The sequence below is a fragment of the Opisthocomus hoazin genome, chromosome 8 (assembly GCF_030867145.1).
Source record: "Opisthocomus hoazin isolate bOpiHoa1 chromosome 8, bOpiHoa1.hap1, whole genome shotgun sequence".
Taxonomy (NCBI): domain Eukaryota; kingdom Metazoa; phylum Chordata; class Aves; order Opisthocomiformes; family Opisthocomidae; genus Opisthocomus; species Opisthocomus hoazin.
In genome coordinates, this window is record NC_134421.1 from 23,164,256 (window position 1) to 23,181,449 (window position 17,194).

At 38.7% G+C, this 17,194-nt stretch overlaps 1 protein-coding gene across 2 annotated transcripts in view; it reads left to right on the forward strand.

Annotated features, from left to right (window-relative positions):
• The window catches only part of EEA1 (early endosome antigen 1), a 75,883-nt gene that overhangs the window by 37,959 nt on the left and 20,730 nt on the right, over window positions 1-17,194 (forward strand). For both annotated transcript variants that reach the window (XM_075427772.1, XM_075427773.1), the window contains 10 exons: window positions 995-1,333; window positions 5,621-5,770; window positions 6,794-6,913; window positions 7,144-7,347; window positions 7,962-8,162; window positions 9,581-9,694; window positions 10,891-11,046; window positions 12,773-12,912; window positions 13,903-14,233; window positions 15,736-15,837. In XM_075427772.1, coding sequence (XP_075283887.1) covers window positions 995-1,333; window positions 5,621-5,770; window positions 6,794-6,913; window positions 7,144-7,347; window positions 7,962-8,162; window positions 9,581-9,694; window positions 10,891-11,046; window positions 12,773-12,912; window positions 13,903-14,233; window positions 15,736-15,837 — 1,857 coding nt within the window. The remainder of the gene's footprint in view (window positions 1-994; window positions 1,334-5,620; window positions 5,771-6,793; window positions 6,914-7,143; window positions 7,348-7,961; window positions 8,163-9,580; window positions 9,695-10,890; window positions 11,047-12,772; window positions 12,913-13,902; window positions 14,234-15,735; window positions 15,838-17,194) is intronic.

Sequence of the window (17,194 nt, forward strand, 5' to 3'; positions counted from 1 at the left end):
GCTTGGAGAGCTGTGAAATTCTAGTTAGTGCCTCAGCTGAGCTTGGGGGAAAACCTAAACTTTCTGGAATTATATCTTGTACATTAAGATATTTAATCTATGCAATTTGATAAAAAGTATGTAATAGCTGAAAATTATCTGTAAATAATTTTTTTCCAGTTTTGTCTCAGTGTGTAGATTTGATAGTATGAGCTTAGACCCTGCAATATTTGCTGTTAATGTGGTAAGAAAAATCTGACACTCAGTGCTGTTCATGTCTTTTCTTTAGGGAATCTCAATTTTTAGTGTTTTCAAACTCAAAGCAACCGTCTTCTTTGAACTGATTCGTATGAAGGAAATTAGATGGTGTGAATGAAGATGTAAAAACATAATCTTCTAAAATGAAGGTGAAATCATGAGTGTTTCATTCTGAGATTCAACATCACAGATTTTATTGGTTTTCACAGGTTCTCTTCCATAATTTTGGCTAGCAGATCATGTTGTAAGCGTAGTGACAGGGCAAAATTAGGATACTTCTAAAAATGATCAGCGTGATGACTCCACAGGATGAGGCAGGAATTAAAACACGAATGTTCTTGCTTAGGGAACTGTGTGAAGGACAGTGATACTTGAAAACTTCTTCTGTATGCTGATAACTCAAATTCCTATTTCAGCTTTTCCCAAGCAAGTGCAGTTGTAATAACCTAGAATTTGAACGTTCAGGGGAAGCAAATTAGTCTTCAGGACACAGAAATAGAGTTTGTGTGGTGTTCTCAGCAAGAGGAAGTGGATTTCTGTGAGAACATGAAAAACAGTATTTCCAGTTGAAACTGTGTGCTGTATGGGCTCCAGAATTCACTTGTGTAATATGACATAGAGGTCAATATTTTCTTTATTAATGTTTTTGAGCAAGTTCTTCACTGTTTGGCATCAACAACTGAGAAGAAATTTGAATAATGCATTGAACAGCTGTAAGCAGAATTGCAACTGAATTGCAGTGTAACTCTCTTCGTAGAGTCTGACTGAGAAGCTGCTGAAGAAAGAACAGGACTACGCCCAGCTAGAAGAAAGACACAATGAAGTGTCTGTGAGTAAGAAGAACGTGCAGGCAAGCTTTCACCAGAAGGACCTGGACTGCCAACAGCTTCAGGCAAAGCTGTCTGCATCTGAAGCCTCCATACAGAGATTACAGACAGAGCTAAGTGAGAAGGGGGAAGCAAGCCAGAAACTTAAAGAAGAGTTGTCCGAAGTAGAGACAAAGTACCAGCATCTCAAGGCGGAGTGTAAACAGCTCCAGCAGCAGAGGGAGGAAAAAGAGCAGCATAGCCTGCAACTCCAAAGCGAGCTCAGTCAGGTAAGTTTCCTTCAGCCTCCTAGACCATCCTATTGGGATGGTTTCTTAAACCATCCCATTAAGGTTTTTTAAACTATGCATGAATATTTTTTGTGCACCTGTATTTGCATTTGCTTATTGAAGGGGAGTAACTAATTAGTACTTGTATTGGAATAAATATAAAGTGAGCTGGTATTTGAATAAATATAAAGCATTCTTCCTAACACTGCAGAGAATAAATACAGTCACCTCTTCCCCTTAGAGAGGTAAACAAAAGAACAGGCAAGAACAAGAGGCTGTGACAAGAGTGCAGAAATTCTTTGGTATTTGTTTGCCATTACCTCTCAGTCATTTTAGTAGGTCCAAACTCTTGTCAGGGGCAAATGAGCATAATTGTAGCCCCTGTGTCACAATCAAACTCAGCAAAATCTAACCACCTTTCCACTTTTTTATTTCTGGGAAAGCTAATGTAATACCTATCAGTAGTATAATTCCCCTTTTTCTGAAAGGGAAACATCTCTTTTTAGAACTATCTTTATAATTTCAGTTTTGAAGATTAAGGTTGAATGAGCATAAATTTAGGAGCTTATTTCTCAAGATCTGACTTGACTTTTTTGTACGTGAATAAAAAAGGCTTTAGCTGATCTGCAATAGTTTTTTTTGTCCACTCTTTTTCTCTTACAGTGTTAAACGAACTCCTCTGTCATCCTACAGTTTTTCCCCTCTCCTTTTTTTCTTGATGCATTCCCTGAAATAAGGGAAATATTGTCAAAGGAGAGAGCAACCCAGAATGTTGAGTTTCCATGACAAATATGGTAATAGACAAATCCGTAGAAGTCAGCAAGGTTATTTATTCTGGTTCAGTAAGGTAGATGAAGCTATAATAATTTCAGGTCATGAGAAAAACAATTTCAGGTAGAGTATCAGAAGTAGTTTTGCTTCTATTAATAATTTTACTACTCTATAGGAACTGTGAGAAAAGTGAATCTTTGTTTTACATTAGAACTGAAAAATGCTTGATTTGCTTTAGAATTGAATAGTGAATACAGTAGGGAATACTGTGAAAAGCAGGGATAACATGAAGTCTTAATATTGCTTCCTTTGTGTCTCTCCACAAACACCTTCTCTTTATGTTGCTGATAGCTATGACAACACCCAGAGCATATGTCCCCCCACCATTTATGGATCATTCTGCTGTGTCCAATGAGTTATGGAAGCAGGACTTTTGTATAACACTGAGCATACTGATGTTTGAGGTTGATTGAACTCTATTTTGTCTAGTCTCTTGGGGAGTAGTGTGTTAGACTGGAGAAATATTTGTGCATCGGGAATCGTGTCTAGTCCTAAGATGGAAAAAATAGTCTGTTTTTGTTAGTATGACTTACTTCATTTTAACCTTGTGATAAAGCTTGATCAGTTTTAAGTGAATGTTTCTCAATTTTCAGCCCTTTGTCAAATCTGAAGTAGATTAGGTTGCAAGCTGCATGTATAGAGTTTATCTTGAAGAACTGTGGCTTGGCAAAACTTCATTTATGTATGTATAATGTCTCCAGAATGACTTTCTCTCTCCCATCAGTCTTCTGTTAGGGGGAGGGAAGGTAATAATATTAGTTATCTGCTTAGGAATCCTCAGCTGGTAGAACTGGCTCAGTCTGCCTAGGCAACGTGTGTACAAGCTTCAGAAGCACAGCCAGGAGGCTGAGCTGAAATCTGGCTTCCACCTGAGAGGGCATTTTCAGGAAGGATTTTTGGGGTGGGAAAATGAAGGAGGAAGAAGGTGAATAATGCATTACTGAATGAATTCCTATGAAAGGAAACGGAGGCATCACACATTCTCTGGTGATACCATTGGGATGGAAGACAGTCTAAGGAAGAAAACCTGAGCAAGCTGCTGGATCTCAGGAGGCATTTTAGAATTGTATCGTAGAAGAATAGCGGAAGAAAAAAGCCCTTCATACATGGTATAAAATAAAATTAAAGCCAAGCAAAAACTTGTCTTCCTCTCTCTCCCTCCAGACTTCAGTTACTATTGTCATGAAAAGACTAAATTTCTTGTGTTTGTTCACTTATACTTCAATAGAATTGTCTTTTTATATAAGTAGTCCAATAGCTTATGTTGACACTATCAATGCTGCTTTTGAAGGTATTTGTATAGTTGTTTAGTCAAATCACATTTTCAAAGAATCCTTGCCATCTTCTTATAACTTATTTGAACGGATGCATGCCTGCTGAAGTTAGTATATTTTAGAATTTGGGTGATGTGAAGGAAGTGATCTTCACAATGGAAGGAAACTTCAGTGATATGTTGGTTCAAGCACAACAATAGGAAGAGGGTAAAAGAAGAAAATATGGACTCCTTCAGTCCTGAAGAAATGTTAATTGCTAATAAATACTGTTGTTGATGAGAAAATTTGAATCTATGTGGTTGTATGTTTGAAAGTCTAAATATTTTTTGTGTGATTCTGTAACATAGGTTAATCCTGGATTATATGGTTCTGTTTACTTAAAGTCAGTCTTGAAGTCCTTCAAAAATACTCAGCTCTGCCTGTAACAAAAAGTGACTTTTGTCAAATATTGCTTGCTGATTTCCCCCTTTCCAAGTATTCTCTCCCAGTATCAACGTAGCCGTGAATAGTTGTAATAGTTATCTTGTTGCACCCTTGCTTCATTAGGTTTTTTTCCTCCAGCTCTTGTTCATATTTTTAACAAGGGGGAAGTATTAATAATTTAGTGTTTCCTGCAGAAAAAGACAAAAGTTCTTGATTACTGAAGGAGAAATTATGGTCGTTTTCCTCCACCTGCCCTTTCTCTTCTCCTACCTTTCTCTTAAGTGTGCAGTCACAGTTAGCAGTCAGCGTCTTGGCCACAGGCAGAACAGCTTTTCATTCATGGTTTTTTATGGTTGTGGACATATAAACAAATAATTTGGCTTGGTTTCGTAGGAAAATAAGGCATAGATACATTTGTTTCCCTGTCTCCATCCCCTGTAACTTTCGCATTATTTGATAACTTTAGCCAGATTTTGACAGAAGGCCCAAAGGTCTTCAGCGTTTGGTTCTTCAGTGTTAAATTCTTGTGGAAACAGGCAGCTGGGTAAAGGAGAAAGACTGATGTTCATGCCTCACCCCCTCAGTGCCTGGGGGGAAGGTTTAATGTTATCAAAACCACTGTTTGTTTTTCTGTCCCGCTAGGCAGCCAGGTCGTCAACAAGTGGTAGCTTGCAATGAGCAGCAAGATTGTGCTGCCTTTTGCCTAGATATTGGCAGGAATTGGAGGGAAGCGTGAGAAAGGTTTAGGGATATCGAAGGGAGGGCCTGGAGTTAAAAGGTGAATGGTTCAAGGGTCTTGGACATGGATTCATAGGGAAGCAGGCTTCATTCATCCTAATACCTGTAGAAAGTTCTTGCTGTGCTGCAAAGTCTGATGCATTCTCTGTTTTTGCATGGAGCTGAAAGTTCATTTGTGTATCTGTGAATGTATTCATGTAGAAGTAGGCAGGAGGTAACCCCGGGCCTATAGTGGCAGTTTCAAAGAGAAGTACAGCTGGGTTTATAGACAGAGCTTTTTAGAACAGTGAATAGTAAAAGGCCAGTCTTGCACTTGGAAGATGGTGCAGTACTGCTTTTGATGACTAACAAAATGATGAGGCAGGCTTGTGTCCAACTGGAAGAGCGCAGCCCCTTGCTTGCTCTCTGCTGCTGGGAGGTGCTGGGCTGTAAGCCAGCAAGGTTACTCTGCACCCTGCATTGAAGCTTCACTTAGCTCTTCTCTGCAGAGAATGAATGCCGCTGATGTAGCCAGATCCAGCTAAAAATCATGCTCTGACTAGTCTAGCAGTGCCGAACAGTATGTTGTGGGAGCCAGCGGAGCAGGTGAAGGCACGGTGCTTCAGGCACTGGATCTGCAGCAGTGAGGGCATGCTCTGTCTAAGATGAGATTGCTCTCAGCATCGCTGTTTTACACAATAGTCATTATGTCTTGGAAGGATTGCCCTCTTTGTGTTTCTATAAAATCTCTGTAACTGGTGTTGAAGGGCTTCTGTAGATGAATGAGGGTGTTTCTGAGTCCCTCCAACCTACTTTTTTTGAATACATTTTCGAGCTTGTGCAGTTGATGCTGGTCCTTGACATGATTTGTGTTTCTGAGGTTTATGATGTGCGTACATGACTTCAGGAACTCATGTAGCTGTTTTACTCAGGGTTGTGGAAATTTAGGGTAAACATTGCAGAAAACGTGTCTAAAATACAGTGCTGTTGGCTAAAGAATGGCTGAAAAAATGAAAGATTTGTTTTTTGTTTTTTGGTCCAGTTGCACAGTAAACTTCTAGAAACCGAGCGCCAGCTGGGGGAAGCGCATGGACGGCTGAAGGAGCAACGGCAGCTCTCTGGTGAGAAACTGATGGACAAAGAGCAGCAGGTGGCGGATCTGCAGTTAAAACTTTCTCGTGCTGAGGAGCAGGTAAGGGCTCTTATGCAGACTCTGGTTTGCTCTGATTCTGGTAGCAGCCTGTGTACACTTGTTGTGATGTTGTGGTTTATAAAGTTTGTCCTTATGGGAATTTTATTTGACTAACACTGTTAAAGTCTTACAGTAAAATTGTGAAAATCTGCCAAAATGCCACTTGCATTACGGATTTTGTAAGGCTAAATGCTCACCAGATGCATGTATGTTCATGGTGCTTTGTAGGTGAATAAAAGATGTGCTTTTTGTACTTACTAGCATTGTCTAAGGATCTTATAAAAAAAATTATTTAGGTGCCCCTAGGCTGATATGGGTAAAGTTTTGTGTGTATATATTTTTGTGAGATAAAGCCCTACATGAAGAAAAAGTGAACATCACACAGCAGGTCATTGATAGTTAATAACCTGTGTGGGGTGGATGGGTAGAAATCACTTGTTTTATTAATTTATACTTAGTTCAATGAGCATCTTGTATATGTTGCTGATTTTCTACTGCTTCTATCAGGATTGGCCAAATACCTGAGTGGTATGTTGTCAAAGCTTTAAAAGCTTTTTTGTAGCTAATCTGCAAAGCCGTGACCAGTATAGAAGTGGAGATATTGCTAAACTGAAATTGCTACTAAAACTGCTAATAATAATAATAATAATGTTGTGTTACAGGTATGTGTATTATCAGTCATGTTATATCTTAACGACTGTTGAAAAAAACGTACTAAAAATCTCTTACATTTTAGATTTTTGAGAGCTAAAATACGTATATGTCTGAGTTGTGTCATAGTTCTCACTTGTCATACAGACTCTCACCTATTAATAGTAATGAATGCTTGGTTAGATTTTGATTCTTTAACTAGCATCACGCACTTTTACTTTTATACCAATATTCATGTTTATAGTAAAACCTTTTAGCATTAGAATGAACACTGAGCGCTATTGGCATACTGAATGGTGCTCGTTCACTCATTAATCTGTTTTTCTGTTTGTTTGGTTTTTGTTTGTTTTTGTTTGGGTTTTTTTATTTCAGCTAAAGGAAAAAGCAGCAAACTTCACAGAACTGCAACATCAATTAGATAAGGCAAAACAGCAGCACCAGGAACAGCAGACACTTCAGCAAAGTACTACAGCAAAACTACGAGAAGCCCAGGTAATGTAGCTATGTATCTGTATGTGACAGTGCGTTTCAGGATGTCGTTATTTTCAGTGTGTCTTCTCTGTGAAAGTGGCTTGCATGACATATATTAGGTTCAGTAAATTAACTTGTAAACCTGGAACAGAATAGACAGAGAGTGTTTAATATATTTATCCAACATTTTATGCATTAGGAATAACTTCTAAGGTCCCTGTAATTAAGGAAGCTATTATGCGATTTTCTAGAATGATTTGGAGCAAGTACTACGACAGATTGGAGATAAGGACCAAAAAATTCAAAATCTTGAGGCTTTGCTTCAAAAAAGCAAGGAAAACATCTCTTTGCTAGAAAAGGAAAGAGAGGATTTATATGCAAAAATTCAAGCTGGTGAAGGAGAAACAGCAGTTCTTAACCAGCTACAGGAGAAAAACCATGCATTGCAAATACAGGTAAGAACTTGGAGACTTGTTTCTTTTCTCTCATACTGATTATTGAATCTTGTTTCCTTTTTTCTGTCTCATCAGATATGGCAATGATCTTTTCTGTGCTTTGCTCAGTTTTTGACACTTACTTTAAAGATCTCAGTGTAAATTTCACAGGACTTGTGTTTTGATGACTTCCTTGCTATCATCATAGAGGAAGGAATTCCTAGAGGTTTCCTATGTACATATGCTGGTAATGTGTGCTTACAAATAATTTTTGGATACACATACATGTTTGTTTCTCTTATTTTAAAAAGAGGTTTAATTCTGGCTTTCAACACCGAAATTCAGTTTAGCCTGTATCTGTTGTCTCTTTAGTATTTTGTTTTTGTTACTGTAAAGCCAGATTGACAAGTCTCTTTTGCTTCCATTTTTAACTGGTATCCTGCTTCAAATCTGGTATTGTGTACAATATAGCTTTACTGTAATAGTTCAGAAAAAGAAATGTGACAGTGTGGAGTCTCCAAAACCATGACAAGACATGCTGAAATTCGAAAGATTTAAGTCTTCTGTGGACGTGCTGTTCCACCCTTCTCTTCTGCTTACCTCTTTTTTTTTTTTTTTTTTTTTTTTCACTGCAGGTAACTCAGCTGACAGAAAAGCTGAAGAATCAATCAGAAAGTCATAAACAAGCCCAAGAGAATTTGCATGAGCAAGTGCAGGAGCAAAAGGCACATCTAAGAGCTGCTCAAGACCGTGTGCTTTCCCTGGAAGCAAACATCACTGAACTAACCAGCCAGCTAAATGAAAGTAAAGAGAAAGTATCACAGCTTGATGTGCAGGTAATGGCACTCTGTACTGTCTGGTGGTGATAAAACCTGCTTGTGATTTCTCTATTCTCTCCAGAGAAAGTATAAAGTAATTTGGGAAAAATTGCATGTTTTTACTAACAGGCAAATGAAGTAGAATAAGGCAGATAAATCTGAGGAAAATGTAAGTGGATTCAGAATAGCGATAGATGGCAAGTGTTACTTTTTTAATTAAAAACCACCAGAGTTCAGAATTAAGTTGGGAAAATCTGTCCTCAAGCGTCTGTTGTTGCATTTGTAATGATTAGCCATCCAAACCCCTGCTCTTACCAGTTCTGGATTCCGTGCACCGGAGTGAAAGTCTGTCAAATCATTAAGGTCTTGTTGTTGCCTAGAATTTTCCTATGCTGGCATCTTTTGTCAAAAATAAAACAAAAAAAGCTGCAGGCCACCTTGTTGTCAGTCTAATTTATGAAACAAGGAAATACCCCAGTATGGACTCAAAGCGGACTCTCCTGCTGTGAAGTGCTGCTTAAGCTAGAAGATCGAATTGCTTTCAGCTATCCCAAAGAATAAATAACACTTGATCAGAAGTTTGGCAACTATTATGTTCTTGCATCGATACACTTGGAGCATCTAGTACTGTAGTTGTTGGATTAGTACACTGCGATGTCTTTAGAATTAGTGTTACTCAGTTTCCAAACAGGCCTGGGAACTTCTTCTGATACAGCTTTGTGATGTTTTTACTGAGCTTCGCTGCGATACCTGGACTGTTTTTTTCACCAAGACCTTAGAGGTAAAACTGAATAATCAATGGACTGTTGCAACTGCTATTTAAGGCAGTGCGAGCTTCCTTACAGTCTTCAGAGAACAGCATTTCTATTAGGGAGACAAATAGTAAACCACAATAGCAGGTGACCCTGAATAATTCCTCTCTGCACCAACACCATTCATACTCACCTTCTAAATTTTGCTTACTGGATATTTGGAAGGAAAGGGGCTTGCTCCCTGACAGACAGGTAGGAACAGGGAAAGATAGTAATGCGTGTGGAAGCGTATTTTCGTTTTTTCTTCCTCTTTTTGCTTTTAAAAATTTTGGAGATCCTCAAACGTGCATGTCATCTGAGGTTATGAAGGTATGCATGGGTGTGAATGCAGTGTCTATCCCGTTGCTCCTTGTTTGTAAGTGAAAATATTTTCCTAGAATAGAAGATGAGTGGGACTGGTGGGTTTTTTTTTTTCTGTTTGTCTGTTTTTTTAGGTCAAAGTAAGAACTAGCTGCTCCTTAAAGTCTGGATATTTTTCTAAACCTTGAAAATCTTTCTTCCTTTTCTTTTTGAAGTAGCACATGTAAAGTACTAATTTTACTATTAAACTTACTGATAAGTATAAAAATTTTGAATGAGCTATGGTAAAATAGATGTTTTAGTGAAATACAACTTGTATTTCAGGTAAAAGCAAAGACTGAATTGCTGCTATCAGCAGAAGCATCAAAAGCTGCTCAAAGAGCAGATCTCCAGAATCATCTGGACACTGCCCAGCATGCACTGCAAGATAAGCAACAGGTTATAAGCACCTTATAAAGTTTCTATGTTAACTAAAAACTACTTAAAAACCTAAGAATAGTCTGTTTAGAAACTAAATAGACATGTGAATATGCATTTGGAAGTCATCATTCAGGATATTTTAACCATGTGATAGGTATCCAGTTCATTTTGCTGTAATCCGGATCAGATATATTTGGCGATGTAAAGAATTTACTTGTGAATCCACTCCTCACTGTAGTATTATGGTTCAGAATCTGAGCTGTCCTATTGGGCTATGCACTGCGATTCTCACCTGTACGTTATGAAGAAAAAATTGTAGAATGCACTGGGTACAAGTGAAAACTCCTGACTCTTATTGCAGGTTCAGATGAGTTCAGAATCAGATGCCTGTATTCGGAAAAAATTATCTGTGTACCGAATGACACAAAAAACAGAAAGACTGTTGTTAAAATTGCATGTTTTAATGTGTGTTAATCCTAGTGAAGCATTCCATGAAATATTTGCATTGTTAGAATCAGTGCTGCTGTGGTCTTCATGGAAACATGCACCAGATGCTAACATAGCACCATTTTTTAGGGTGGGAACGTAATTAATTGCTATAAACAGAAGATGTCTTTTTGCAGCTATTAATTGAGAATTAATAATTAAATCGTCTTGGATGGAGAGCAACAAACTTGATGTATCTGTCATCATAGTGGTTACTAGGTAAATGCGTTCATGTCTCTTGCAGAAGTTGAAGTTGTTTGAACCAAATGATTTGAAATAATTTCTGGTATGTAGAGAACTGACTGTTTCAATGGTATTGGCTTTCCTTTTCGGTGGTGCTTGATTTCATGTAAACAGCAAAAATTTTCTCTAACGTTTTTGTAGTGTTACTTCCTAGTTACTGTTGTACTGACTGCAGAATCTAGTGCTTCTATTACCTACAATTCCTCTTCCATTTGTAACTTAAAATACCTTTGTTAAGATATAGCCCACAGCCTGTAAAGTTTGAGAGGAATATTGAGGCTTTAAAAGAAATATTGTCAGTTTAACAGCAAATTTGTGCACCTGTTTGTGTTTCCCCTCTCAATTTCCTGCCCCTCAGAATGAAAAAGTAACATGATTTTCCTTTTTAATTTGAACACATTAGATCATTTAAAGCATATGTGACATTAGTCATTTTTGTAAGTTATTTAAAAACAAACAACCCTCATATTTTTATTTTACCTCAGGAGTTAAATAAGGTCAGCGTTCAGCTGGGTCAGGTTACAGCTAAGCTGAATGACAAGCAGGAGTACTGTGCTCAGCTGGAAGCCAATCTTAAAGAGTACAAAGAGCAATGTCTTTATTTAGAACAGAAGACTGAAGAGCTGGAGGGACAGCTTAAGGTTTGTATTGAACTCAGTATCTGAGCTTACAGAAATTGATGTTCTCCGTTGTTTGTTAGTATGTGATAAAAGCTGTGCTCAAAGATCATGCCAATACTGCTTTTGGAGGTTTTCTTTTTCACTAGTGTTTCCTGATCCACCCTTTAATGCTATTCTCCTCTTCGTCCATGCTAGCATATCACCCAGAGGAGACAGGCTTAGGACATTGCCACTATACTGTCGTTTTCCTGTACATGTGCTTTTACCAACCTCTGTGCTACCTGGAGAGTGTTATGAGAGGGTACATGAATACTTCCTAATATTAGAGTCTTCAAGTTCAACCTTATACACTTTACAAGTGGCAGCAGGGAGGAATATGTGTTACATTGGTTAGCCCAAGTTAACACTGTCTGGTTTAATTTGTTTCTAAAGTCTTTCAGTAGGCTTCTGCAGAGGCTTTTGAGGTTTTTTTTCATCAATATTTTTCCTCTAACTTGATCTTGAGTTTTGCATTCCATTTCTGGGATCAGTTTTTCTCCTAAAGTACACGTAATTCTGGCAGGAGGTTTGTAGAACCTTTTGGTGTTTTGACATACTAATATTTTTAGTTAAGGATATGAATTAGTCCTAATGCTTGAGAGCTTTTAAGTTTGGGCTTTAACCTTTGTTCAATATTTGTTAAGCATTCTTGGTGGTCAAAATTCATGATGCATAACACCGTATCATACAGGGATTTTAGGAGCAATGCAGAATTGGTTTTGCAGTGTCATCTGTTTGAGGGAGACTTTTTTTTTTCCTGCCTGCTTTCATTTGTGCTTTTATTTTTTGTCCTTTTGCTAAAGGTTCACAAGTAACCAACAGACACAAATGCTCGGGAGGAATACAGTGCTTGTACAACATTTTATGAGGTTGTTGGTAGCTGAAGTGTGAAACTAAGCAGGGGTGTTGACGCTGTCAACAGGAATGCGATTCTGTGTAAAATCTTGGTGTCATCACCATTCTTTGGGATTATTCCAGTTGCATGCATGGTATTTAAAAAAAAAAAAGTAGAAACAAAAAGCCCTCAGGAATTTTCTGGGAGAAACTTCTCTCTTGTTTCATGGCCACTGCATCAAAGCAGAAGTGCCTGTAAAACAGCCAGTGTGTTGAAGAGTCTAAGCAGTGCCTGTCTGCTGAAGAGCCCTGTGTTCTTTATACCCCGAGTAAATGAACAAGTACCTTCTAAAAACAAGACAAGAAAAACCTCTTCCAGGCGACTGTAGGATTTCTTTACAGCTGTAGTTGGTGTCTCTGTTTTTGTTACAAAGAATGGCAGAATTCTTGGGATATGTAAACCAGCAGTCATCTGAAACCACTGGAGCTACTTGGTGGTGGCTGAGAACCCGGCCCCAGAGCTGTGCACTGTGTATGGCCTTTATTTGTAGAAGGGTTTTGGGTAGTCTTTTTAAAGATTTCTGCTTTTTATCTGTTACTTTGCAGTAAAATGGCTGCTTGGCATTCAATTTAAAGATGATATCGGAATGTTTTACCACTTCTGAGGGAGCAAGAGATTTACAGGCACTAAATAATGAAAGATAAATAGCAAACAAATGAAATACGTAGTTTGTAAGAATTGTGACTGCTTTCTACAATAATGACTTTCTGCAGTAAAAGCTACTCACAGACTAGATGACTTCTGCTTTTTATTGCTATTTTTATTTTTTTGGTTGTGTTATGATGGCTCTAACTTTTCATTTTTCTATCTCAGAAACTTGAAGCTGACATTCTTGATGCTAAAGCAAGCAAAGATCAAACTCTTCAGGAGTTACAGCAGCAGCAACAGCAGTCTACAGAATTAGACCTCCGAATAGCAGAACTAAGTAAACAACTTGAAGCTGCAAGAGAAGCGTATGCATTTCTTGTGTTATAGTACTTTTCAAAACTAGACATAAAACTAGAGTGGTTTGGACTAGAGTTGAAATTTTATTCCTCTTTCTTGTGATTTCTTAAAATCTTAGCAAAGTGATGTGTTCCCTCTGCTATGAGAATTGAGTTTTATCCCACCTGTTTTCTTTCACTTTATATGCCTGCAAACTCCATCTGCCATGTTGTTTCATGGGAATCACTGACTGCTGTGATTCATACGCTTCAGTTTATTCACTGTGCTTGTTAGCTGAACATCTGAACAGTTTGTTGTAGTGAGGTCCATCTTAAATATCCATAGCTTTGTAACATTTTTCAAAGACTAATTTCCAATTTATGCATGAGCAGCAAAGGGATAGTTTCTGTTCCTTATAGTCGAGGAAGAAAAATCCATCTCAAAATAGTTTTTAGAGTTGCTAGTATATCTTCATTAGAGAGACAAAATGCCTATGCTCTGGATGAAAAAGGTGTGTTTTGAAGTAGTTCTGCAGTTTATATATGAAATGATAGAGATATTAAATGATACAAGAGGGAGCTGGGCTTGTTCAGCCTGAAGAAGAGAAGGCTGAGAGGGGACCTTATAAATGCTTATAAATATCTGAAGGGTGGGTGTCAGGAGGATGGGGCCAAGCTCTTTTCAGTGATGCCCAGTGACAGGACAAGGGGCAATGGGCACAAACTGAGGCACAGGAAGTTCCGTCTGAATATGAGGAAGAACTTCTTCCCTCTGAGGGTGACGGAGCACTGGAACAGGCTGCCCAGGGAGGTGGTGGAGTCTCCTTCTCTGGAGATATTCAAGACCCGCCTGGACAGGGTCCTGTGCAGCCTGCTGTAGGTGACCCTACTTCAGCAGGAGGGTTGGACTAGGTGACCCACAGAGGTCCCTTCCAACCCCTACCATTCTGTGATTCTGTGATTCTGTGACCCGTGAAGACGAATTAAAAAAGAAATTTATTTTTCTCTTTGTATTTACAGAATGTCTAATGCTAAATTGGATTTGCAGAAGAAATCTGAGGCCCTTGAACAAGCAAAACAGCAAATTTCAAAGCAGGAGGAGGAAAAGGCCAACCTCAAACAAAACCTCGAGAAATCAAATCAAGATACAAGTAAACAACTCAAGGCATTAGGTTGTAAAATGCAAGCAGCAACATCAGAGCTGCAACAAGTGAGATTAGAGAAGGATACCCTATTAAAGGACCTTACAGCTACCAAAGACAAGCTCTCAAAAAGTTCTGAATCCTTTAAGAAAAGAAAGGAGGAATTAGAAAAAGAAATACAAAAAGGAAAAGCAGCTGTGGCAGAAATGGTTAGTAGTTTCTTTCATTAGACAGTAAGTTGGGGGTATTTACAGTCTGATAAAAGGACTTTGCTTTCTGTCTGAAAATGGTGTACATATCATGACAGTGTATGGAAATTAATTGCCTTAAGGCAAAAAAAAAAAAAGGGATTTTTAGTAGTTCATACATGTGTCCTACCTTAAATTTTTGTCTGGAAGTTTATGGTAGTAAACATCAGTCATAACACACAATAGGATCTCTTTTTCTTGCTGCATGCCTTTAATATGGTGAAGAAACTAAAGTGGAGACAAGTGGTGAACAATTTGATGGGAAATGTGCCCTTTTTTAAAAATACATCAGTCTTATTATAACAACATGAAGTTATAAAACCTTTGCTAAAGTGCCACCAGTGTTGAAGAAGATGTTATTTTTCTGAGGCCATTTTAGTTTCCTTTCTGGAGTCATTGTGTATAGAACCTTTCTGTTCACTTGTCTGGACACGCTGGAAGGCTGCCTGCTGCAGGCAGAGTAACATCATCTGTCATTTGGGGAGATGCCTACTCAAGGTATTATCAGAGTACTAGAAATATTTGAATTTCAGAAAGGTCTCACAAGTGATGGTAAAATGGCAAATGCTTGACCACCAGAGGAACCTGTTATCGTGATGAGAGTGAACTCTCACTAGCTTTAAAATACACCTTTTTCTTCCCTCCTTTCCTTTGTCAGTAATATGAATGATCACTATATGAATACATGTTTTATAGATTCTCTTACGCAGTTGTTTTGACACCCCTGCCTTGGACATGGTAGGAGTGTCATTCGCATTCCCTTCTCCTCTTATGTGTCACCATTTCCCAGAATCCATTCAGAGCTGTTTTTATTCTGATCTAATAAAAATTCAGCTCCTAGTTAAAAATAACATTTTTTACTTTACTCTTTCACCTTTTTAAGATAAGCCTTTTTGTTTGCTTTACTTAGTTGCTGCCATTTAAATATTTGTTTCTCCTAAAAACTTGAAGGATTTTCTCCCCAGTTTAGACTTTGAGGTAGGAGTTCAGATTCTGCTTCTAATTCTGTAGTCATTTGGAGGCTTGCCACTGTGTTAAGTGCATAGTATTTGTGCTTAAAATGTAGTTGTATTTGCGTGCAAGTCTCACAAATGTAATTGCTTGTGAGTTTTAGAACATCATGAAATTTTGGATCCTGAGGAGAGCAATGAGCCTACTGCCTCCCATGAGAATGAGGAGGGCTGCCAACAGCGGCTTCAAAGAGGGGGACTATCCCTAACCAGAAAAGCTCTGTGACACATGGCTGCATTTGTTAGTACAGGGTAGCAGCTATGTTCAGCTTAGATTTACCACTGTTAAAGTTTTGAGAAGTTTTGAGCTGAAAATACGTCTGCGGCTGAGAAGGAAAACTTTTTCACTGAAAAGGAAAGCATTATTTTTCAAGGCTTTGTAGATCCTGCAAAAATACCTAGTACTTGGTCTTAGAAGTTCACAGGGATATTTCCTTGTCTTACATTTTTTAGGAAAAATCTTGCCAAGAAGTAAAACAACAGCTCCAGGTACAAACAGAGTCTGTAGCTAAAGAGAGGAATGAATTGAAAAACTCACTGGAAAAAAAAGAGGGGGTAAGCTGTCTGCTTAATTTCAAAAAATCTAGAAACCAATAATAAATGTTTAAAAGATTCATTTTCACTCTTGCAGGCTGGGACTGATGAGGGATAAAGAGGTTGCAGTTCTCAAACTGTAACCTACCTGGGACACTGAAATAAGGTGATGCTGGAAATTTCCTAGGTGTTGATATGAAGCTTTAAAATACAAGTTTTACTCCTGTTTTTCTGTGCCTCACATACATTAGTGGGGGATTTTAGTCCTTCAGGTTTTTTCATGAGTGAAACAGTTACTTGGTATTACCGTGTCCTAATTTTTTTTCATGATTTCATGTAATAGAAGTTGTTTTCTCATATCCTTAGATCTGTTTTAGTCTCAGGCCGAATCAGTATGTTCTCTGTGTGACTGACAGGACATTTTCAGAGATCCTTGAAGGATTTAGTTGCTTTTGCAACCTTGTAGAAGTCGCTTGCCTGTGTCTGCACATGGACCAAATGTACTTCTTTTTTAAAGATGAGCCTTCGGACTGCAAACCATGTAATCCAGCTGGCAGTCTGAAGGCCAAATCCACTTTCATGGATTTCTTTACCCAAGCTGTCACCTGTTCCCTAAGGGAGTCAGAAAAGATATGAGCAGTGGACAGAGTTCGATGGACTGTGGTGGACTCTTACTGCCTGAAAATGGTTTGTGGGTGTGCAGGTGTGATGGTAATTGCTCTGTGACTGCTGCTGCTACTCCCCTGGCTCCTCTCACGTTCAGCAGAAGCACTGTGGTGCTCTGTGGCAAGCGCAAGGGGATGAGTTTGGTATCTGCTACAGTTAGCAGCAGGAGAGCTCAGACCACTGCTGGCTGGAGAACAGTTGCCTGCTCTTCATTTTAAATGGTGAAAAAAGACTGCAGTTGCTCTAAGGGTAGGAAACTGGGAATAACAGATGATTTTAATGTGTTATGGTAGCTCTTAAAATCTACTTGCCAGTGTTGGACCCCCTAGCTCTGAAGCAGAAGGTAGCAGCAGTGGCACAGTGGCACTGTGGGATGGTCTGGTTCTGTGTGCAAGGAGTAACAGTGGCATGCTTGGATGCATGCTGCAAATGATCTGCAGCTCTTTGTTAGTGCGTAAGAGCAGGCACACTGGATCTCGAGAAGGGCATAGCCTGGTTTCTGGTCTCTGGCAGAGGAGGATAGAAGGTGCCTAGAAGGAAGTAGAGTAGGGCAAGCCTTTCAGATTCCTGCAATCAGTGGATTCTCCACAACTTCAAGCAGTCTCTTGGGACCTGATTTCCTGAAGCTGTATGTTCAGCTTTGACAGCTTTGACCAGTTTTTCATCTGTGAAATTGTCTGTTGTTTTTTGTACTACATAATTTGTCATCCAC